Source organism: Salarias fasciatus, chromosome 7 (genome assembly GCF_902148845.1).
Source record: "Salarias fasciatus chromosome 7, fSalaFa1.1, whole genome shotgun sequence".
Lineage (NCBI taxonomy): Eukaryota > Metazoa > Chordata > Actinopteri > Blenniiformes > Blenniidae > Salarias > Salarias fasciatus.
In genome coordinates this window covers 27,782,195-27,805,061 of record NC_043751.1, presented here as the reverse complement: position 1 = coordinate 27,805,061, position 22,867 = coordinate 27,782,195, and the positions used below count along the sequence as shown (strand labels likewise).

General features: G+C 45.0%; 2 protein-coding genes across 6 annotated transcripts in view; both read right to left on the bottom strand.

The window, feature by feature from the left end:
• Window positions 1–1,621, bottom strand: part of LOC115391826 (FYVE, RhoGEF and PH domain-containing protein 4-like) — a 46,773-nt gene extending 45,152 nt beyond the window's left edge. The window contains exon 1 of the mRNA XM_030096194.1: window positions 1,279–1,621. Coding sequence (XP_029952054.1) covers window positions 1,279–1,375 — 97 coding nt within the window. The 5' untranslated portion in view covers window positions 1,376–1,621. The remainder of the gene's footprint in view (window positions 1–1,278) is intronic.
• A 3,682-nt stretch (window positions 1,622–5,303) lies between these two features.
• The window catches only part of bicd1a (bicaudal D homolog 1a), a 29,433-nt gene continuing 11,869 nt past the window's right edge, over window positions 5,304–22,867 (bottom strand). The window contains exons 2-10 of one of the 5 annotated variants that reach the window (XM_030096432.1): window positions 15,682–15,894; window positions 12,136–12,288; window positions 11,518–12,009; window positions 9,292–9,684; window positions 8,241–9,002; window positions 8,007–8,158; window positions 7,706–7,916; window positions 6,508–6,593; window positions 5,304–5,443 (exon numbers count right to left, since the gene is read on the bottom strand). In XM_030096432.1, the coding sequence (XP_029952292.1) occupies window positions 5,320–5,443; window positions 6,508–6,593; window positions 7,706–7,916; window positions 8,007–8,158; window positions 8,241–9,002; window positions 9,292–9,684; window positions 11,518–12,009; window positions 12,136–12,288; window positions 15,682–15,894 (2,586 nt within the window). In that variant the 3' untranslated portion in view covers window positions 5,304–5,319. The remainder of the gene's footprint in view (window positions 5,444–6,507; window positions 6,594–7,705; window positions 7,917–8,006; window positions 8,159–8,240; window positions 9,003–9,291; window positions 9,685–11,517; window positions 12,010–12,135; window positions 12,289–15,681; window positions 15,895–22,867) is intronic. The other 4 variants (XM_030096433.1, XM_030096434.1, XM_030096436.1 and 1 more) reach the window with 4 other exon arrangements.

The window sequence follows — 22,867 nt, the reverse complement described above, 5'->3', positions numbered from 1 at the left end:
GGCTCAGGATAGATAATGGCTTAAAGGCTCATTTTAAAGCACTTCTCCTCAAACTGACCCAAGCAGACTGGCTCATTATACGTCTGGAGGCTCATATAATCTGTGGCCCATGAAAGGCAGAAATCAGCTGGGCACGGTGAAATTATGGGACTATAAAGAGTCTCAGTGAGTCAAATGTAAGAAATGAGGGAATGAAAACGTTCAAAGTTCAGGTGGATGGCAGTTTCACCTTTACAGAGCCATTAAAGAAGAGTACGGGTTCCCAAGAAGCATGACAGGACAAAGTCTTGACAGCAGCAATGATAACTCTTTATCAAGGCTGACAGGCAGCAGAGGTCAGGAGAACCAAGCAGCACAGAAAAATAAAAGCAACTGATATATTTTTTTTTAGCTTACATAAACCTGTCAGATCACATTGACCAGTTCACATGGACATCAGTACTCAGCTTCAGTTATCTCTGCTTATCTATTTTTATAAAAGAATACGTGCATGTGGAGGGAGCAGGCTGTTATGCAATGCAGGGAACAACAGTGATGGTGAATCTGACCTGTATGATCCGACTGCAGGGTTATTATAACAGGCTGTGACTCACTGGAGGCTCAGGTCTGTGGATCACTTCCTGACCCTCAGTTCACTGACTGGAGCTGACTGTGAGTGGGAACCATCGCTGTGCTCTGAACAAAGTTCACATTAATCTGCAGGCACAGCACCTTATCCTCAGCTGCGTGTTTCTACAAGCAGTCTGCACAGTTGCAAGATAACACCGAGTCTCGCAAGACCTCCTGTTCGATCATGTCCTGATCACTCAGTGATCACTGCTTCTGAGGAAAAATAACCTGCAAAACTGAAATCTGTGAAAACTTTCACCAGTCCACTGACAATCAGTGCTGAGATGGAAAACAAACTGATTTTTTGTCTTCATTTCCCCCCACATGTAAGAGTTGAGTTCAGTGAATTCCTCTAAACTGAGGATGAAAACATGCAGCCTGCTGATGGTTAAACAACAAGTAGGGGCTTGCCTTTTGAAACCCTTCATACCTGCTGGTGGTGTGTAAACACGGGCTGTAATGCTGAAGGTGTGTGTGTGTGTGTTGGTGTTTGGCAGTCTCGCAATTCCAGGTTTTCCCAACCGCACTGACAAAAACACCGAGAGGCTGAATTACAAGTAAAACACCCAAACACTTCTACCAAATACACGATAGGTGGAGAGATAATACACAAATAATGTTATCATTCATACAAATATTAGATTAGCAGGAGAACCATCTAAAACGCACCTTCATCTTCATCCACAGTGTCCAAACTTCGTTGTTTCCGACGGAAAGCGACTCTGTTGAAGTCCGTTTTCCCGGGAGACTCTGGTCGTTCAATCATTTGGACACCGAGGCGAAAGTCCAGCAAAAGAAAAATAAAACAACGTTTTTTTTTTTAGAGAAAACGAAACGCGCCCCTCTCCTTCTTCACCGTGTCCAGCCGCGCCGCCGTAAAGGCTCCTTTACGCACAGACCGGAGCGCGAGCGATCTGTGCGTCATAAATCAATCCTCTGCAGTCACATTGCAGGTCATTAAAGTTGAATCACGATGCAGTAATCCGCCTCCAAATGTCACCTTCGGCTCGGCTGCCTTCCCGGAGCAGCGCCTGCCTCTAACCTCTGTGCGTCCTGACGCGGCACACCTCCACACACACACACACACTGCTGCGTACGCGCGCGCGCCTGTGTTCGAATGAAGAAATAGACATGTTTGTGTACTTTTTTTTGACCTTTTAACACTTTGTTCCAGAAGTAACAAGAGCCACTGCTGCTGAGGTTCCATCAAATCATCTTGAGCATCATCAGCTTGAGCACATAATGAAAGTTTCCTTTTTCTAATTTGCATGTGCGTGATTGACTTCTTTCTGCAAATAATCCACCATGTATAAAGACAATGCACTCGGTTTACTTATTTTTTAATTTAATTCACAACACATACTGTTCTACAAAGGATTTAAAGTCTGTTTTCTTGAACTACTATCTCAATGAAATACTATCAGTTATAAATAATTAAAAGTAAGAGTGGTTAACGGAGGATTTTCAAAAACAGTTTGTAATAAAAATGTTGGAGACCTTTGATCATCAGGGAGGCTGAGGAGGCGACACACTGCTACAAATCATTCTGGGTAGTCTTGCATTAAAGGCAGCAGCCACCAGTTTATTTCATAATTTAGCTTATTAATGTGTTTGAAGATAAAGTAACAATCTGTGATAAATTTTAATATTAAATATTAAACATTAATGACCTTTGCCTTCTCCTGGTGTGGACGGCCCCACTGGTAGTGTTTTCCCATGATGCTTAGTGCCATGCCATGTCTCCTCTGTTTTGCTGTGAGCAAAAAAAAAAAAGGGAGTATGTCTGTTTGTGTGTGTGTGTGTGTGTGTGGTGTATACTTATTGATGGTGCGGTTTTCATTCTTTTGTTTTTATTATTGTTTTTTATTGTTCAGCACTTTGCGTTGTTTTTATTAATTTGAAAAAGTGCTATACAAATAAAGTTTGATTGATTGATTGATTGAAATAGAAGCTATTTATAACCACCAAATTTCTTAAATCATTCCTTTTTTGGTTTCTTTATAAGGTCACTCTGAGCCCTAAGAACCCTCCCGACCTCATCAATAACTAAATCAGTCTCAATCTGAACTCTTTTCAGAAGTTGAGAACCCTGTCCTGTATGGAAGGGCAAGGAGAACGTATGTGACTGAGAATATACTGTACGTATGAGAGAGGACCAGAATGAATTATGGCTTAAAGGCCCCTAATAAATATGTGTTCGTGTTTGTCCACTGATAGAACTCAGTGAGTGTGAGAAGGACTGAAGCCAGACGACTGCTGAGCAGTTAGTTTTAGTCAGTGTTTGTGCTCTGTTGGTGGAGAACTGGATTTGTGGAAACTCTTTTTACATGTGTTGGCATGCGTTTGCTTCATTTGTTTTCTAGTTTTTGCAGTTCTAGCTTCTTCAGGAAGGAATTTAATGCATCAATAAAACTTTCATTAAACATTTTTCTTGTTGTCCTTTCGGTTATTTTCCTATTGCATTTAACTTTACCCATGAAACACACTTGTGATAAATAATCACCTAAACATCCTTCTTCCTTGTTGCTTTATCAAACTTACTGTTGTAGGGGTACGGCACCTAGTCCCAGCTGACTGTGGGTGAAGACAGAGGACGCACTGGACGGACCTCCAGTCCATCACTGGACCAGCACAGAGAGAAACAAAACACTCATACACATGGAGAACATGAAAACTCCACATACAGAGGGGATATTCATGTTTTAAGGCAACAGTACAAACCCATTTCTCTTCTTTTTTTTTTTACAGTCTAAATTTCTGTTTGCGTTGTTTTAAGAACAAAGAGATTAATTCTTCCTCTTTAGCGTTTTAGAGTTTGAGACAGAGGAACAGAGAAGCACAGAGTCACATTTAAATCCAAGGACAAGTCTTTTATTCACATCTGAAACCAATTGAACGCTGTTCAGAGTGATGGAGAAACCGTAAAACCCACTGTAGTACAGCAAGCATTTTCCTTTTAAAACCGTGCTTTTCTTTTCTTTGTCACTCTTCAGATTAGTCTCTCTCCATCCATCCACAGCTTTGTTGTGCAAAACAACCCCAGAGAGTTAGATCACCAGCGAGCCCGCGTGGATTCAGAAGCTACTTTCGGACCACAGAAAAGTCTCTCGTCACTCTCCAGCCGCAGAAGTAACAACCTACACAGCTAACAATGACACAGGCACAGACGCACGGAGAGAGTGGACTCATTCAGCGCAGCTGGAACAGAAAAGCTGTCATCACAACACTAATACTGGCTATTTAGTTCCACGTTATCTGTTTCATGTCCTTCTTCAGTGCAGCGAGGAGAACGTTCACATTGGAGAGAGTATGAGGGCATGAAAAACCGTACATGAAGACGGGAACTATGCAACAAATCGTGTCAATGTCAGCGTTTGAAAAAGAAACACTCGGTCAGCGTGGCGACATTGTTCCCTCTGATCAAGAAAAGCGGGAACACTCCTGCTCTTGTTCGGCTCACGACGTTAGAAATGGTGGAAAGATGAGGTAAACTACCCAGATCAGTCCATGACCGGTGCTACTGTATTGCTCTACAATGCATAGTGCGTATTTGTGCTTGTCTGGTGGAAGCATGTGGACACAGCGAAAAACAAGGAGATGTTACGATAAACAGCTACCAGATGTGGAGAATCTCTGATCGATGGTCAGTGGGGGAGAAAATGTAACGACAGTACAGTCACTCAAAACCCTCTCGTCATCTCACTCCAGGCATTAAAATCTGTGCAACTCAAAAGGCAAAAAAATAAAATAAAATAAAAGTTCCAGGCCAGCAGTCCTAATCCTGATCTCAAACACTCAGCCTCTCAGCTACAGAACGGACACAAACACGTCGCCAGAGCCTGCTGTAAAAATAAATATAAGTAAAAATGAAAAAGGGAGGTATAAAATAGTCTGGATGCACTTGCAAAAAAAAGAAATATTTAAGTTAAAAAAAAAACAACGTTAGGAAGGTAGTTGAAATTCACTCGTTGCCACCAAAACTCCTGCTTACCTTCATTAGTCTGTTTACAAATCCAAACTCACCGTATTCCATCTGCACTACGTAAAAACGGTAGTTATGTTTAGTTGTAATTATTATCCTGACAAAATGTAATATTTTAAATATTGTATAGTATGCTTATGCAATGTCTTCATTATTTGCAGTTCTTTTTTTTTTTTTGTTTAAATTGTTGTTTGTTTTTTTTTTTTTGTTCTGAGAAGAAGTAAAATCTTCCATGAAGAACAGTGAATGTGTGAAATCTCCTGCCACCACAGCAGGAATCGATTTCCATCTCGCAGAGAGACACGAAAAAAAAAAACCCCACAAGAAGTTCACAAGTAAATAAATATTTCAGATATAAATTATGAACGGAGTAAATAAATTATAAATAAATAGGAATAAGAAAGAAAGGATTCCAGTGCGTCGCGACTGGATTTCAGTTCAGTCTGTTTCCTCTTTCCAGGAGATCAAGTCGCTTCCAGAGGAGGAGTGAGCGTCCTGCTCCTCTTCAACCACCCGGGTAACCAGGGGGCCTGCCGGGGCCGGGGCTGGGGCTGGGGGGCCCGAGGGGCCGAGGGGGGGTCACAGAGTCCAGGGAACACTGGGTGGGACCTGTGGTTTGAGGGGAGTTACCCCCCCTATCCAGAGTGCTCCTGTCTCTGACTCCTTCAGACCTCGGCGGGGGGGCCGGGGGGCCTGGGGGCCGGGGGGGGGCCAGGCCATCGGGGGGGCTAGGTGTCGGGGGAGCAGGGCTGGTGGTGGGCCAGGCAGTTACGAGGGTCGCAGGGGGACAGAAGGCCACTGCTGCTGGACAGGACTGATCGCTGCTCCTGGAGGGCCGCCGCAAACTTAGGACTGAAAAGAGGAAGAGACACAGCGGGGAGGGAGGGGGGGTAAATGAGCGTGGCGTGAACAAATAGTGATGGATGAGTTATAAAAGAGCGGGAAGCTACTGGCAGGAGAATGAGGGCTTTACTGAATACTGAAGATAACACAATGAGAGGTGAGGAGAGCAGAAAGTCTCACGTGGCTTTCTTTAGGAAAAGTTAGACAATTTGAAAATGACACTTTGATGAAGAAGATCGACACACACAAAGGTAATTCGATCTTTGCACAGTTTTGATCTACATACTGGAGTTTCGGGGCGCAGGCGATTTGTTTTAAATGGTCGTGGTTGCAGCCCGGTTCAGCTTCATTCTAAGTTTTTTACACAGATGGTCATCAGGAAATGAGGCGGGTTTCTCTATAAACACATTGGTGTGATGCAGATCTTCCCATTTAAGTGTATTTTTCAGAAACATAGTCAAACTGTTCCTTAAAACCCATCCAGAAATGAGGGAAGATCTTCTCATTGGGACAAAAATGGTGAAAACAGGGTTGGAAAGAAATGTATCTAGAACAAAAGAGCCAAATACAAAAATGAACTTCAAATAAATCACATAATCCAGTAGCCTGGTAGATTCCCTGTAAACACACACGTGAGGGCAAAATGTCTGCTCAAGGAGAAAACCACCCATTTATGGTTCAGCTTCAGCTCTGAGTGTAACGTGAACTCTCATCACAATAATAACCCTCTGCAATAAATGATAAAGAGACGCCAAATAAATCAGAAAGAATTCCCAACTGCCATGCAAAACTAGACATGCAAGTTTAAAATCAGCAATGTGATCACTCCCTCTTCCAGTGAAAGGTGTTCATTCTTCAATAATGTTAGTGCCTTGGTCAAAAATCACTACTTATTGTTCATGCAGGGTCGACTGTCTTGTTGCAGGTGTTCCACTCCAAAGGAAATAGAAAAGAGAAAAAAGGACGTGACAGGCTGCAACTACTAGTCTACGCTTTGTGCAGATAGATAGATAGATAGATAGATAGATAGATAGATAGAAAGCCCACTACTAGCAGGTTCTACATCTGGTTACCTGCGGGCTAGGGAGGCTCTCCCTCGCCTCAGTTGTGGGGAGAGTGACGGTACTGAGGCAGCAGGCTGCTGACAATCTACAAGAAACTGATAAATTAGACAGATATACACAGTGATGACACAAGAGGACAGAGCAGACGGGGTGGACAAGACTGGGGGCGGGGTCTGGTCAGAGACAGAGACTGGAACAGTGCTGGATCCCGGTGGATGTGCAGCAGTTTCTCATTCTGTAACTAAATATTGTGAACCAGCCTCATGTGAGCACACTGACAGGACCGGATACTGGACGGATGGAAAAACTTAAAACCCCCTCAGAGAGCAAACACACAGACACACTGATCTGCAAAAACACAAAGACAGAAGGACGAAAAACAGAAGCTCCAGTTCTGCTGGAACTGAAAACATCAGTGCTGCCTGAAGCTTTGGAGTCTGACATGATTCAACTGCTGCTACATTAATATTCACTCTGCAGCGTTTCACTTAGGATATACAGAATTATCTATTTAGAAAGGAAAAGGGAGTAAACAGAAATGTGGTTCAACACTGCCACCTAGTGTGCATAACTGGATGGATTTGTTTCTCGAATGAATAAAGTGGAAGTTCTTTCCTTCAGATGATAGATAGATAGACGAGGCACAGTGAGGAGACTGGACTGGTCTCAAATAAATTAATCAGGTCATATACTTTAAAGTTTCTGTAAAACAATAACATAATTTACCAAGTAAGACATGCATCAATCAGGTAAAACCTTCAATCCTGAGGTGTCATTTGTTGATCCTGTCACAGGGAGGCGCTGCCAGACACTGAAATCACAGCAGATGCTGCAGTCTTTTTTGCTTAGTTGTCTTAAAAACACTTCCTCTGTAGGACTGAAGTCACATTTTAAGGTTGCAGCAACGGTGAATTATCGATTTAAATCTTATGTAATCTGCTGGCATCAGATGCTTCTAAGAACTGAATGTTTTCTGTTCATGTAAATCTGTGTATCACAACAAATCAAGACGCTTCTGGGACCAGCGGTCGGTTTCGATCACTGTCCTCTCTGAAGATGACACTGAGGTAGGGAGATGAATGAATGAGCTGGACAGTGACAGACGTGGACAGACACGTGAGCGGTTCCATGGAGGGACGTTCACTGAGGTTCTGGGAGGTTTTCAGGGCGATGGCGGATCCACTGTGGACCCCGAACGGTAACTTACTTTGGGCGGGCTGCTTTTGATCTTGGGTACTTTAGCGCCGCGTCCGCGGTGAGTCTGCTCGTGGTCAAACTCCAGGTCCTCCAGGCGCTGGGTCAAGGCCAGCTTCTGCTGGATGGCCATCCGCAGGAGGGAGTTCAGCGTCTTCTTCTCGTCCTCGGCGGCGGCGAGCTGCCGCTGCATCTCATCCAGCTGGGTGACGTACTCGTCGCACCTGCAGGAGGAGAGAGCGAGAGCGTCGGTTTAGAGGAAGACGCTGCTGTTTGTGGAGGGTCTACACTCGCTGCACTGCTCTGCCTCTGACCGCGTTGCGAACATGGCCCGCAGGGACGAGAACGTGGCGGCGTCTTCCTTCAGCGCCTTCAGCTCGTTCCTCAGCTTCATCATGGTGTCCGTCACCATCGCCTTCTCGTTCTCGTACTTGCTCTTCAAGTTAGCCAGCGCACCTTCTGCTGTCTGCAGCGGAGAACATTTGGATTCAGTTTCCATGGAAACACGTTTTCACTTTTTTTGTACAGAGACAAATAAATCTCTTCACCTGTTTGTTGGCCTTGAGCACCAGTCGGAGCGTGGCTATCTGCTCCCTCTTGGTGCTGAGCAGGGACTTGAGCTTGAGAATCTCCTCCATGCAGGACTCCTTGTCCTTGTCGAGCATCGGCGCCAGCTCCCTGGCCGCGGCGCGCTGCCGGGACAGCTGCAGCGAGCGGTCCACGGCCCTCTGGAGGTGCTTGATCTGGTCTCTGATGATGGCGTTCAGGTTGTAGATGTTCATCGGCTCCTTCCGCAGGTCTCCGCCTGCGTCCGACGGCACCGGAGACGGGCAGGGCGACGCGCCGGCGGCCGGGGAGCCCGTGTGGTTGCGGGTGGGGCTGCTGTGGCAGGATGGAGGGTCCGCTGAGTTGCTGGCTGCCTCGCCGTGGTGGGCGTCTTTGGATGGGGAGTCCATGGGACTCCGGGGGGAATCGGAGGAGCAGGCCGCGGACGCGGCGGCCAGGCGGCGCGCCAGGCGGGGCGAGAGCAGGGCGCGCGGGTCGTCGCCGCCCTTGAGGCTGCCGCTGCGCGTGATGCGGCTCTGGCGGTAGTAGTCCAGCATGACGCGGTTGGGCGTCTCGTTGTTGCACAGACAGACGTGGTGGTAGAGCTGAGCCAGCTCCTCGCTGAAGGTCACCAGCTCGTCCTGCGCCGCGTTCAGCATGCCCTGGCTCTCCGTGGCCGTGCTGGTGGACGCCCGCAGCTCCGCCTCCAGGCTCGCCACCCGCTCTCGGCTCTCACGATAGCTCCGCTCCAGATGTGTCACCTGCTTGGAAGAAATCAGACATATTTGTGACTTCATATTGTGTAATATAGGAGCATTTTTGCTTGGTTGTTTAGAGGGCCGGATTGGAGCCTCTCGAAGGCCGGTTTTGGCTGACGGGCCTTATGTTTGACACCTCTGGTGCAAAGGATGTGGTAACAGCAGCTTCTACAGAGATTTGGAGAAAAATTTATCTCATTTAAAGACATGAATAAACTACTGACCTTGTCAAAAGTGACTTTAAAAACTCAGAAGTGTGAAACGTAACGGTGAAGCGGCGTTTCCTGTGACACACCTGCTCGCTCAGCGCTTGCACCCTGTCGTCGTTGTGGCCGTCCCCCTGCCCCTCCACCGCCTGGTTGTACTTCTCCTTCAGCGCCTTGAGCTCCGCCTTCAGGTCGATCACCTCCGTCACCGCCACCTTGTACTTGCACTCCAGGATCTCGAACCCGTGGATGTCCGGGTCGCGGCGGCCGTTGGCCGGCGGTGAGAAGGAGCCCCCGTCGGGCTTCTCGGTCTCCTGCGGGTCGTCCAGCTCTTTGTCTCCGTTGAGCTGCTTCATGGTGTTGACGCGCTCCGTGAGGCGGTGGACCCGCTCGCTCTGCTCGCTCAGCGCGCCTTGCGTGTGCTGTAACTGAGTCTGTGATTCCTGCAGGTTCATGAGCAGCGTCGCCTTCTCACGTTCCACCTGCAGGAAGGACACAGAAAGCAAAATGTGCGTCAGACGTTTCATCTGGCGAGATTCAGCCGGCCTTTCCTAAAACCCGTGGGTAAGCACAATGGAAATCCCTGTTTATTTGCTTCTTGATCAGCCGAGCTTTCAGCAGAGGGAGAGTTCTTTGCTCCCTCACTAACAGGCTGAACTCTTATTGATTTATCTTTCAACAACCTCAGAGGAAAGCAGATGAACGGAGTAACAGTCGCAAACTGTAAGGATAATTTGTGCAGAAGTCAATTCAGAGAATAAAACAATGAATTAAATCCAGAATGAAACATGTAAAAGCGATTTGACAGACTTCATCTGTCAGTTATCTGCCTGATGCTGCTGGGGTTTACATCTTTCCCCTCGCTAATCAACTTGAAAAAGAAAATTGATTTGGGGGTAATTGTGTTTACAGAGAAAGGCACACCACTAATATGGAAACCACTAATCTAATTTTCTGAATCCCACTGGAGCCCATCAAGGGAAAGATGTAGAGTAATGACTTTATTAGATTTTAACATGAATCTAATCCATCTGTAATTCCATATCATTTATCATTCTATGTGTAATCTTCGACAACGCTGTGCTGCACTCGCGTGACTCAGCCTGCAATCATGTGTAGAGGAAAGCCGTGCTACATTACATAAGCCCAGCATTCATACTTAATGTTTATGTGGATATAGCTTATTGCAACGGAAGCCTGGAACCAATTGTTCTGTTCTTTTCTGTGTTGCTGTCCCCTGAACTGCAGCGAAGAGCTGCCACCACGGAGTGTGGTTTCGCAGTGGTTTCTTCCAAAAATCAGCATTTTTGCTAAACTGCGTAAACGGTCTTTATGTCTGACATCATGTCTCCAAAGCAGAAGCAGAAGTCGTGTTTGCTTCCTGCCTCAGCAGGTTTGAAAGAGCGCATAACGGACGACGAGGCGAGACATGGACACCGCGCTGTGCATCAGCACGCTGCCACGCTCATATAATGTCTATTCAGCCGGAGCATGTCGGATGTGTCCCTGTTGAAACACTGTTAATCTTAAATTTCAGTGGAGCGTGCAGTATGTATGATAGCGCATCCATCCGTCTTCTGTATCGCTTCATCCAACGCAGGGTGGTGGAGTCGCTGCCGGCTGGCTATGGCGGCAGGGAGGAAGGGAGGAAAACACACTTAAATTCACACCTACAAGCAATTTAGAGTCACCAATTGACCTCAAAAGCATGTTTTAGGATGGTAGATGATAATGTGTCATTTAGTCAAATACAGATTTAAAAAATTTCTATTCAAAAGTGGCGGCAAGACAAAGATGAATCGGTTAAAAGGAAAAAGAGAGGAATATGGCTTCATAGAAACAAAGGGCAAAATTGGAGCTGTTTGCATCTTTAGAAGTGAAAACCTGGTGAATGAGATCAATCAAGCTGGACGCCTTGAGACGTGTGGAGAATCTAAAGAGTTTATCCTTAGAAAATCCACCTCATAGATAGAGAATATTACATTACATTCCCATTAAAATCAGTTATTTGAGTCATTTATCACTTTTTTCTTATCTTTCTTTCTTTCATCTGTCGATGGTTCTAGTTTCAAACCTCATCAGGTTTTATACTAAAAACTGAAACACACTGTGGGATGGAGAATCAATACGGCTGCCTCCTCATCTGCTGTGCTGCTGGTTTCGACGTCCTCGGCAGCATATTGTTATCTGTAGCCGCAGCAGCAGACGTGTTACAGCCGGCGTCCTTGAAAATGAGCGCTAACTGACTTGAATAAAGAAAACGTCTAACCCTGGCGATGGTGGCGGACGTGTGTTGTGGCGATCTAACTACCCACCTGCAGCAGCTGCTGTTTGAGCTTCTGCATCTCCGACAGGTTGAGCTCACTGAACAGGTCGGGCACGGGGTGCAGGCCCTCCCCTTTCCGGCCCGGCCGGTAGTCCCCGTTCATCTTGGCCAGCCCTGTGCCCGAGTGGAGGTGGCCGTTGCACCGGTTGCTGTCCTCGTTGTTGCCGTTGGCGGCGGGGACGGCGGCGCTGCCGTTGGTCCCGTTGGTCTCCTCGGGGAACTTGAGGCCCTCGACGCCGGTGACGGTGAGCGCCAGGTGGGCCCCCGCGCCGTACACGCTGTCGCTCAGGCTGATGTGGTGCGCCAGCTCCTTCCGCAGGTTGTTCTTCTGCTCGCGCTCGGTCTTCAGGGCGTCCAGGGCCTCCTCCAGCTGGCTCTCGGAGATTTCCTTCAGGCGTAGCGCGTCTTCCAGCTGACTGTTGAGAAGGACGGTCTCCTCCTCCAGCACCTTGATTTCATGCTTCAGGCCTTCGTACTCCACCTGGAGGGGGCCAAAAAGAGCAGGAACTCAGAAGAAATTTAATTTATTGAGCTGATTATCTGCTTAATGCTGGTAAATGATCACATCAAGGCAAACACATGGACTGGTGTGGGTCTCCGGACTCACCTGGCTCTGCTTCAGCGTCGACACCAGCTTCTGCAGGGTGATGTTCTCCTCCTCCAGCTCAGTGTAGTCCTGAAGCAGCCTGGTCTCTCTGAACTTGTACTCTTTTATTTCCTCCCTCATCCTGCTCCGCTGCAGCTCCAGCATCTCGTTACTCTGCAGACCGAGAAACAAACACATGGAAATAGTTCAGCAGGAAGGAGAAATGTGCAGAAATCCTAAATTCATATGCAGCACAGATACAACCTGACTGACGACGACATCAGACACAATTCAGCACACTGGGGATTTATTTCTCACCCAGACTGTTAATATTTGACTTCTTGCAACACTAGGGTAGGTCCATGAAGCTATTTAATCGACCTAAATGCAGTGAGTCAGCACCCCAGGCTCCCTAAAAGGCCATCATGTCAGGTAACCTGCTGTGCAGTGACAGAAACCTCAGCATGAGCTCAACCGGGCAAACTGTTGGCAAGCCATGAACCTGCATACAGTGGAGTTACTCGGTAGCGGTGGGAATATCCCGAGTCTTCCGGAAAATCACATGCACATAAAACAATGGACAATATAAATGATAATCTCGTTATTTAATTAAAAAAAAAACAAAAAAAACAGGATTTCACATTCAAGGCAGCTTGAAAAAAGTCATACATCCCTAAACCACATCAAATTCTATTGAGAAACAAAGAGCAAAACAGAAATGAGTTTTAATGAAGCAATGATTTTACTGGAAAACTGTCTCAAATGTAGAGAATACTGAATCATGAAACATTTACAGCACGTGTGCATTTCTCTTTGCTGCAGAACCGCCTGCAGCTTCCCTGCAGTTCCCTCCACATATGGCAGAAATGCTGACCCACAGATCAGGAGTGGGTGGAAACACACAGAGGAGGGAGCATCTGTGTGTGTGTGTGCGTGCGTGCGTACGTGCGTGTGTATTTGTGAGTGTTTTGAGGAGCTGATTCTATGGTACACACTCCTATTGTAGGGACACGTCATCCTTGAGGAAACATCCTTTGTGGGATTAATGTTCTATTATTAAGTAAAATTGCTTTAAGAACAACTAAGGTTAGGGTACGCGCGTGTGTGTGTGTGTGTGTGTGTGTGTGTGTGTGTGTGTGTGTGTGTGTGTGTGTGTGTGTACTCTACTTTTAGAAATGGCCACTAGACTGAAACCGAAGACCGTTATGATACAATCCTCTGAGTGCACAGCGGCTGACAGCATCTCCTGTAATCTTGAAGCTAATGGGGGAAAATAGAATCTGAAAAAAATCTCAGAGGAGTTGCTTCTGTGCACTGAAAACACTTACAGATTAATCGATGATTAACATTGCTAACCTTCAGAGAAAAACAAGCGTGCGAAAGCCCAACAGCTGTTTAGTTGCTGTGTTATTAATTATATATAATGAGCAACTCATGTCAACATGTTGTCTAATTCCATTAAAATTACAGTGGGGGGGGGGATTATATTGAGCAGGGTGTGAAGTGCGCAGGATTACAGGCCAATTATTGGACAGCGAGGCTCTGTGAAAGGGCAGCCAATCAGGGGTGAGAGCAGCTGGGGTCAGGGACAGTGCGGCACACCAGGCTGGCACCGAGGCCCGACAGAGCTGGTCGGAGCTGAACCTTCGACCCGGAGCTCAGCGCAGCGATAGAAACACACCAGCCGCACCGACGCCTCGCTTTCAGTCATCAGCAGCACTGCTGGTGATGCTGAGTGGAAGCATGTAGAAAAATGGATTATAAAGACTGTTAATGTGCTTGATCCTCTAAGGGTGTTGTAGAAAATGTAATTAATTACACCTCAGAGAATTAAATAGAAATTATGTTGTGAGCAATTCATTAACTGTTTCTACAAAATTTGCTTTTGTTCTTTGAATTTCGTCTAATATTCCAATTTTCATATCTTTCATGCAATATGGAGCTGCTGTGATATTTCAATTTCCCCTATGTCAAAAGAATAAAAAAGAGCTCTGGTCTGATCTTTCTATAAAACCGTGAGCTTCAAATTTTCACTCTGAAAAAAAATTGTGTGCCCCTAGAAAGTGACAGCCGAAGAAAAAATATTTTTCCCCTCAGTCAAATAAAAAAAAAAAAAAAAAAAAAAGCTGATCACAATTATTTTAACCATCTGAAACGCCAAAGAACAAATAAATTGAGAAACTTTGACAGAAATCTATATGGTTTCAAAGTGTAAGATAAATATTTAAATCAATCTGAATGAATCCAAGTTGAGTCATCTGCATTCATCTTAAATGTTTCTTAACAATATTGTTGTTGGAATTTGATTCTAAACTGACGTGAGCTAAAGAAAACATTCCCCATAAGAATTTGAATTTCTGTCAGTGCTGACGGTGTTTCTGAAAGCTTTCTTGGATTCTGTTGAAACCTTTTGATTAGACGGGGCCCGTGCCAAATAAAGCCCCACCCAGCGATCCCTCGGCACCTGCCGCTCACCATGAGAGAGCCTCGGCCTTTCATTAATGAAGCATCACATGTGAAAATGAGGGTTTCCCAGAGAGGCAGAAGGCACTTCATAAACACCTTATCAAAGGGCCTCCATCAGACAGGTGACATTTGTGCACGGGAGCGACTCTTTAGTGTATTGACTGGGATTAACATGTAATTAGCTTTCTAATTAGATATTGACTTTCCTGAATAAGATCCAGCGCGTGAAGAGAATTCTGTTTACACTCAGTCACATAAGACATGCAGAGAGCGGCAACCTCACAACTGAACAGTTTAGTGAATGAGAGAGAGAGAGAGAGAGAGTGTGTGTGTGTGTGTGTGTGTGTGCGTGTGTGTGTGTGTGTGTGTGTGTGTGTGTGTGTGTCCTATGTGGATGTAGTGTTGGATGTGTAGATGAGCGAGCTCACTCCGCTCCAACACATGTGCCGAGCTCAGGGCATTTCACTTATTCCCCAGCTTAGCACCGGATTTGGCGTCCACAATGGGGTCGTGGCCGCTGTGTCTGACCCCGACTCGAACTCCGGGTCCGGCCGACACGGCGGCTGCAGACACACACTGTACGCTTGCATAAATGTGCAATGTGCACACAAGCACAAATATACTGTTTTCTTCATGTTACGTATGAACGTTTTCTGACTTTTCATATCAGATCACATGTATCACACATTGAGAGAGACAGATTAAAAAAAAACAAAGAAACTGCAATGATGACACAGCAGAAAAGGGATCTCTGGGTTCTTTTTGAGTGAAAAAAACAATTACATCAATCTGGGACTGTGCTTGAATGCACATTTTATTGAGAGCACACTGTAAATGCGATTTCTAGACACCTCAACAGATAGCTTTGCATATCTTACATTTAAATAAAATTCCAAATGTGCATTCATAACAAATGTAACTGAATGAAATGCTGTTTGGAATGTGCTACCAGTGGAATGCTTATGCAATATACTACAGTTAGGTGTCGCATAGAAGATAAACACATGATAAATAATATATAGAGAAACTATGTTTGTGCAGTAAAGCTGTTTTGTTGTGAACACCATGTGCTTTCCTCGTCTAACAGTTCCACATTCTCACCTCTCGAAGCTCCTGCACCAGAGCGTTGAGCCTCTCATTCTCTGCCTGGGCGTTGGACGCCACCGAGCGGCTCAGCGTCACCTCGGTCTGCAGCTCCAGCAGCCGGCCCATGTAGTAGGCCTCCTTGGAGGCCGACTCCTGCAGCAGCGTCTCCTCATTGGTCTCCCCGTCCTCCGCCACCTTACGCTGGTTGGTGTAGGCCTGGCCGAACGCCTGTGGGAGGACAGGCAGGAGCGTTTAGAGGACAGAGGGAGGGAGGAAAGCTTGTTTTTTTTTTTTGAAATTCAAAATTATACTGACACTGATCCAAATCCTGTCATCAAGCATCAACATCCTAATCCATGCGGGGGATTTACAGCCACCGCCATGAGAATCTGATGTTCACAGTCATGGCGGCGTGGCGTGTTCCTGCTGCTGACCACAGACAGCACGCCTGCAGGGGCTGCCCCTGAAGGATACCTCCTGTCGGCCCATGTGGGTGATGTTTCACTGTGATCAATAGACACAGTGTTCCCATTTTCCTGACACAGGTTTTCACAGCACTGAAAGCTGACTGGTCACGATAAAGGAGCTGAGGCTTGATTGAGGAAATGAAAGCAGCTATCAACAGAAGAAAAAAAAGAAAAAAAAAACCCACCAAGCATTGTATCAAACACCTGCTCCAATCAGACAAGTTCTAAAAGCACAAAAACCCCTAACACCGCATGAAGTCAGGAGAAAATCCCTGCATTTGTATTTCTCTTCTCTGAATGGAGCGTTCTGAATGGTGACTGAACAGTCTCCCACATCCAAACATGCTTTTCTGGTTTAAGAAATACCAAGAACAATTTATTCATTTTGTCCACATATCAGCAGGACAAAACAAATATTCTGCCAGCAGCGACTTCAGAATCAATGCACTAACGTCTGATCGATATCTCATGGTCGACATCTGCAACATAAAAATGTAAACAATGCTTCATGTGTGGGCATTACACTCCGAATTCACAATGCCTTTCCACCAAATTGACTCTATAACCTAAATAATAAAAGAGTGGTGCATTCTGAACTGGATGTATTAATAATTCACACACATGCCTCCCAATCCCATTACACAATCACAACAACCGCGTCTCTGTTCACGATGAATCATTTATAAGGAACAAGTATCAATTATTTGGAAAAGACGCAAGCTAGCTTTTTCCTTCCTATCAAACTAGTGTATTTTTAATATGCAAGTTAATTTAAGAGAGCATTCTATTTATTTTAGTAAGAAATCTACTTTATAAAAGATCTTCTAAAAATTCTTAGAAATTTAATGCTGTGATTGAGCTCTTGGTTTTGTCCGTTTGAACCTAAATAGCAGTAAAATTAACACAAAGTCAAAGATGCTGTTAGCAGCAGGTTAAAAGCCTGATAAAACATGTGATAGCGAAGTGGCAGTGGCACGGACTTTCTTGACAGGTTGAGCTGAATTTCATTGACAGAGCAGTAAAACAGAAGATCAAGTTTTCCGGGAAAGCAGATGGCGGATGACTAGTAGAGGACCGAGCTCTGAGCCTTGGGGAACTCCTGGGGGCAGAGAAACACTGGACTCAGTGCAGGCATTGATTTTCATGTCTCTTTGTGTGGTCGGAGCAGTGTCAGTGACGTTGAGGGAGAATTCAAGCTGCGAGAGATGATCATTTTAGACTTATTTAAACAGGTTCTTTACATCTTTTTTTCCCTTGCATGATAATGACAGTATTCTTGCTGTCAGATTGTTTAGTGGGTAACTCCTGAAGCCACGTGGCCGAGGTGGTGCTGCGCCAACTACGAGATCTGAACACCATCCAATTACCCTTATTTACTGCCGTTACATTGGACTTGCCGTTTTAACAAAAGGATCATCAAGGGACCAGCAAACATGCAGTGAAGGCTCCTTAAATAACCGACCCAGTGCCCGTCAACGCTCTCGTATTATTATGGACAAAGAGCTCCACTAAATTCAACTAATAGATACAAATTTACTTTCAGTCAGTAGGAAGTGACATTTCATCTGCACGCTGTAAATCAGGTGAATAAAAATGGAAAAGACTTCAGTCACAACTTCCTCATTCAAATGCAATGAACCATTTAAACGAAAATTCCTTTTGAATTACAAATGTCACCAGTTAGCATATGAATGAGCACAAGCAATAACCACTACTGTAAAATGTCTCTGAATATTTGGGACATTAAGTCATTCAGCTGCAAAATTGTCCACTTGCTTCATACTGCCTAAAAAAAAAAAAAAACACTCATGCAAAAAAAAAAAAAAAAAAAAATCTTCCTCCAATTCCCTCAAAGGCCTTTTCATCTCCATCTTCTTTTATTTGTCCCTCTCTTTCAGACTCTTCTTTACTCGCCCTCGGTGCCCTCGCTCTCTCTCTGGGGAGGCACAGTGATTGTAGTGAATGATTAAGAGAGGGAGAAACGGCCCCAGGAACAAAACAGCTGATTAATTCCAGGCACAGTGTGACTGAATGAGCTGAGAGGTTCTCCACGTCCGAGCCGTCTTTCCAGCAACAGCTGAGTCCTGCGGGGGGCAAAGTGGAAATCCCGGGCCCCCGATCGGGGCAGGTTTTCTTTTTGTTTCGCAAAAACATGCAGAATTTATTCTGAATAACGACTGAATTTCCGACAGTTTGTCATAACCAGACTGCAGTATGAGACTACAGTCTGGAAATCGGAGGAAACAGATGAAATGAGGTGAAAAATTGACAAATTTGGAGAGTTATGGGGCTTGACTATTCTCTGGTCTCCTCTGGCAATCTGACAACACTTCACAATGCTGTTGTTCCCAGTCTAAGAGCTATCACTTCATCATTTTCACATGTGGTGTGGGTTAAATAAAGGAAAGTCTGGGTGTGATCACAGACAAGCCAGCTGTCGGTCTTAATTGTGCTACATAAAGCAAAGCTCAAGGTTACTTTATACTTGACATTTCATCATCCGACCATGATTATTTTGGTAAAATTTTCTATGCACTAACGCCATGTTTTCCAGTGAAAATGCAAAGCTTTCGTTGCATTGTGGGTGTCCGTTCGAAGCCACTGAAAACACAGCTTTTTGAAAATGGCTTTCAAGGTGGAACTTTTCAGAAAAAGCTCAGACTCCATCTCTGTGGAAACAGAGGGAAAACAAAACTTTGTTTAAAATGCTCGGACGCTGTCTCCATCAGAGACAGTTTACTACGACAGCAGAGTGTATACACAGTGAAAGCATTTCAACAGTTTCTCTGCACATGTATGAGTAGAGGGACAATAACATGCATGGTGGCCTCCGTAACAACGCCAATTAACACATCCACAAAGTGAATGATTCCCGCTGTTTGTGTTGAACAGATACCTCCCAGCATGTCAGAACCTCACACTACCAAGACGTACAGATTCCTCCGCGCAGGAGATGATTCAGACATTGTTCATCCACACGGGGTCGGTGATTCCTGGAAGCGTAACGAGAAGCAGATGGCTTCATCGCAGCGTTCCTTTATGGAGGTGAGCCATGCTTCTCCAAGTGCTCTCGCTCCATCTGTGTGCCCCTCCTCCCTCTGAGGAGGACGTTACAGTGGATGACACTGATGGGTGTGACCGGTGCTAACGCACAGTGTGCTCCGGCCCGCTTGTTGCTGCTTCCCCGTATAGCTTCTGTTGGGTTAAAAATAACACGGCGACAGGACGGCATCTTTCATCCTAATTACACAAACAGCACTGACATTGCTGAGTGCTGTATAATTACAATGATGGATCTATAATTCCCCCTGTATCTGTGTCCTAATTGGCACCCTGACGTGAAGAACAGCAGAGAAGATTAAAGTTTAAAACCATTTCCTCAGGATGATATTAATGGCAGCCACTCACTGGCAGTCTGTTTGGATCTGTGCACTGCAAAAACCAAATAATGTATTCAGTCCTGGGGCTCCTTATCCTCGTGTGCCTCAATGGTTAAAGGTCCAGACAATAGAGTCCCTGCAGATAGAGTTTCATCCCCGAGGCCATAGAGGGAGGAGCAGGAAAAGGGAGAAAAAAGAAAAAAAAATGCTGCAGCAATGTGAGAGGAGTGTGTCTCACCCTGAAATCCTTCCCTGTCTTGTGCAGTCCTTAATGAGGAGTCAGGGGGGTGATCTGCATGTGTGATCCTGTGTTTGTGAGTGTAGATACAGTAGGAATCTATTTTTACACTATTCTTGCTACAGCAATTAATCTTCACCCTGCTTCCTTAATTAGGAGTCAGGCATGCAGACCCAAGAAGTTTGTCTACATTTTAATAGTTAGCCGAGGGTCAATGGATGGAATTGAAATTTCAAGCTAAGACAGAAAAATATGCAACAGCGTTCTGCTGATAAAACCACAAAGGAGCTCTGTCTATTCATACCCCATCACGCTCGAATCGCTGCTGGGAAGGTGAAAAGTAGATAAGTCAACAGAGCCAGTTGTAATGAGTTACCGTGGTGGCCCATGTATAAAATCAGCTGAATCGAAGCTCTCCTATTCATATCAGTGTGTGTATACAAACTTCAATCAATGTGGATCATAATACAATCCAACCGTCTCATTGTGGCCTTCAGAATGCAAATCCAGGCAAACCAAAATGGAAACAACTGTGCTTCCAGCATTTACAGTTCTCATGTAAATAAGGCCTAATGCATGCAAAACCCTTACTTCAATACTCCTCTGCACATGTTGTATAAACAAAGAAAATGCTCGCACAAAAAGAGAGTTGGAATGCAATTTGGTACAATTTATGCAAACATAGAAGTAAGTCAGACCCTATAATGTGACAAAAAGGAAAAAAATAAGAAAAGGACAGATCATATGTATCAATATACTAAAAATGTGTGATTGTGAAGTGGAGGAAATTTTAACGCCAAACTTTAGTCTCTGTTACTGCAAAAATCTGATGAGTTACACAATCCCAGAAATACTGCTATTAGTCAAATCAGAAGAAGGAAAAACTCTTATGAATACACACAGATAAGAGACACATTCTCCACATTGTGTTTTGTCCAGATGGTTGGCTCAGCCGGCCACAACAGGGATTTCAGAACCATGGAGAGAGACATGCAGGACCGCTGCTGCTGCTGCTGCTGCTGCTGCTGCTGCTGGGAAGCTACATAAACACTGTGAGGAAGCGCACAACACTGGACTAGAACACAGTAGAAAAGAGAGAAGAGGTACAGTATGTGCAACTGAAGCTCAGAGCTTCACGGCTGATTTTAGTTAGGTGAGAATTCTACCATAGCATTGTTGCAGCTGTTTGAAATTGAGCCAAGGTATTCATTTGTTACATAAAAAAAAGTAAAAATAAAAATAAAAACTTATGTTAGATATTTAACATAAGATCCTCATGAATATTCACAGAGCCCGAAACACGAGCTGGACCTCATGTATAAAAGCAACAGCCTGTTTGGTATAAGTGTTTACCAACAGGTATTCAGAGTGTGCCATGCAGTTTGATTGAAGTTCAAGTTAAATGCATCTCCTGAGGAAATGCTGAAGGGTTTGAGGGAATCGTTGCTCCAGCTGTCCTTTGACAAGGACACAGAGACATCCCCATGTGCATCTCTTCTTCTCCGCTACGAGGAAAAGCGCCAAGTCAAGAGATCTGTCATCTATAAAAACACACAAGCACATTTCCACAAGCGAGAGGAAGCTGTATAATCACACCCCAGCAACAATGGGGGTCAGACACATGGAGGAAACAAACAAACAAACACATCACAACAAAAGACACAAAATAATCTAAAGCTGCAACAACAAATCGACAAAATCGATTCAAATCGTCGATTCGTCGTGTCGCGTGTTTTGTGCGTCACACGCTATGTCGCTTCGCCGTGACGTCACAGGTGGCGCTTTATGAATGCTGTGTTAAAAACACACACCTGCAGAGTCAGTCAACACAGCGAGGCGGAGGGAGCTGGAGCCACGAAAATATCCGACGTTTTTCCATTTTAAAGTGAGGAAACGTAACACTGCTGTCTAATGCTAATGACTGTGTGTGTGTGTGTGTATGTGTGCGCGCAGACCGCGAAGACACTTTTTTCTTCTAGTCTAATCCTCCTAAGCAGGGCTTATAATGTTAACTTAACCACGTGGGTGGTAAGAAATTAATTCTTTAATTTTCTGACAACCTGCGTGAAGACACTGGTCTGAAGAACTGCCTTCATGGTCGTCCAAAACTTTTACCTTCGGCTCGGCAGGGCGCACGGTCCGGAGCGTGCGCGGTGCGCGCCACACGAGCGGAGCGCGAGACGCACTTGATGCCCTGCAGGTTTGAAGCATCATAATCTGTCCAAAATCAAGTCTCCCAAACCAGCAGCCTGATGTTACCGATTAAATTGTGTGTAATCACTCTGAAAGAGCCGACAATCAAACTGCTGTCACGTGATTAATCAATGATTTCTCCTCAGCAACCAGTGAGCATATTAACAGAATATTCAAGGAGCAATCTTTTCCTTTATTCAAACGTAGAAAATCTGGACTGACAGCAAATAAGTACAGAGAGAGAAATTACAGATATGTTTGTTTTTATTTTTTTATTGTTTGATTAATCGGAAAATTGATCGAGTGATTATTAAAATAGTTGCATGCCTAAAGTGACCACATTCTGAAAATTCACCCCAAACTGTATTTTCAATATGTCAATGCATACACACACACACACATCTAAAATGAAAATTTCACAGTGCTAATGTTCCTTTGTGTGCGTTAATGTGCTCTGGGCCACCAGACCTCCTCCACTGAATCAGCAGGGACGTGTTTACTTTATTATTCTGCCACTGAGTGGCCAGGCATGCTCCACTGCACCATTTAAGTCCTTTAGTTTAATTTCCCTCACTGGGACCTCAGTCGTTCCTCTATTCATGAATTACTGTCCACATAAACAGTGAGGTAGCATGACATGAGTGCTTTATGGATAGCAGAACGGGAGGATTTGCCCTCTTTTCTGGTGCTTCTTCCTGAACTGGCTTTTAGTGCTCCGAAGCCTATTATCCCTCCGATAACAATATGCTATTATGCCGACACTTTGGCATTATAATAAAAAATAATAGCAGAAAAAAGGCTTTAATGCCACTTCAGAGTGGAAAATCCCTGCGATTTGCAGGAAATCCACAGTGGTGTCACATCTGCCGCTCGCTCGCTGACTCAATGTGCAGAAGACATGCTGGGTGACGCTGAGAGGTCTG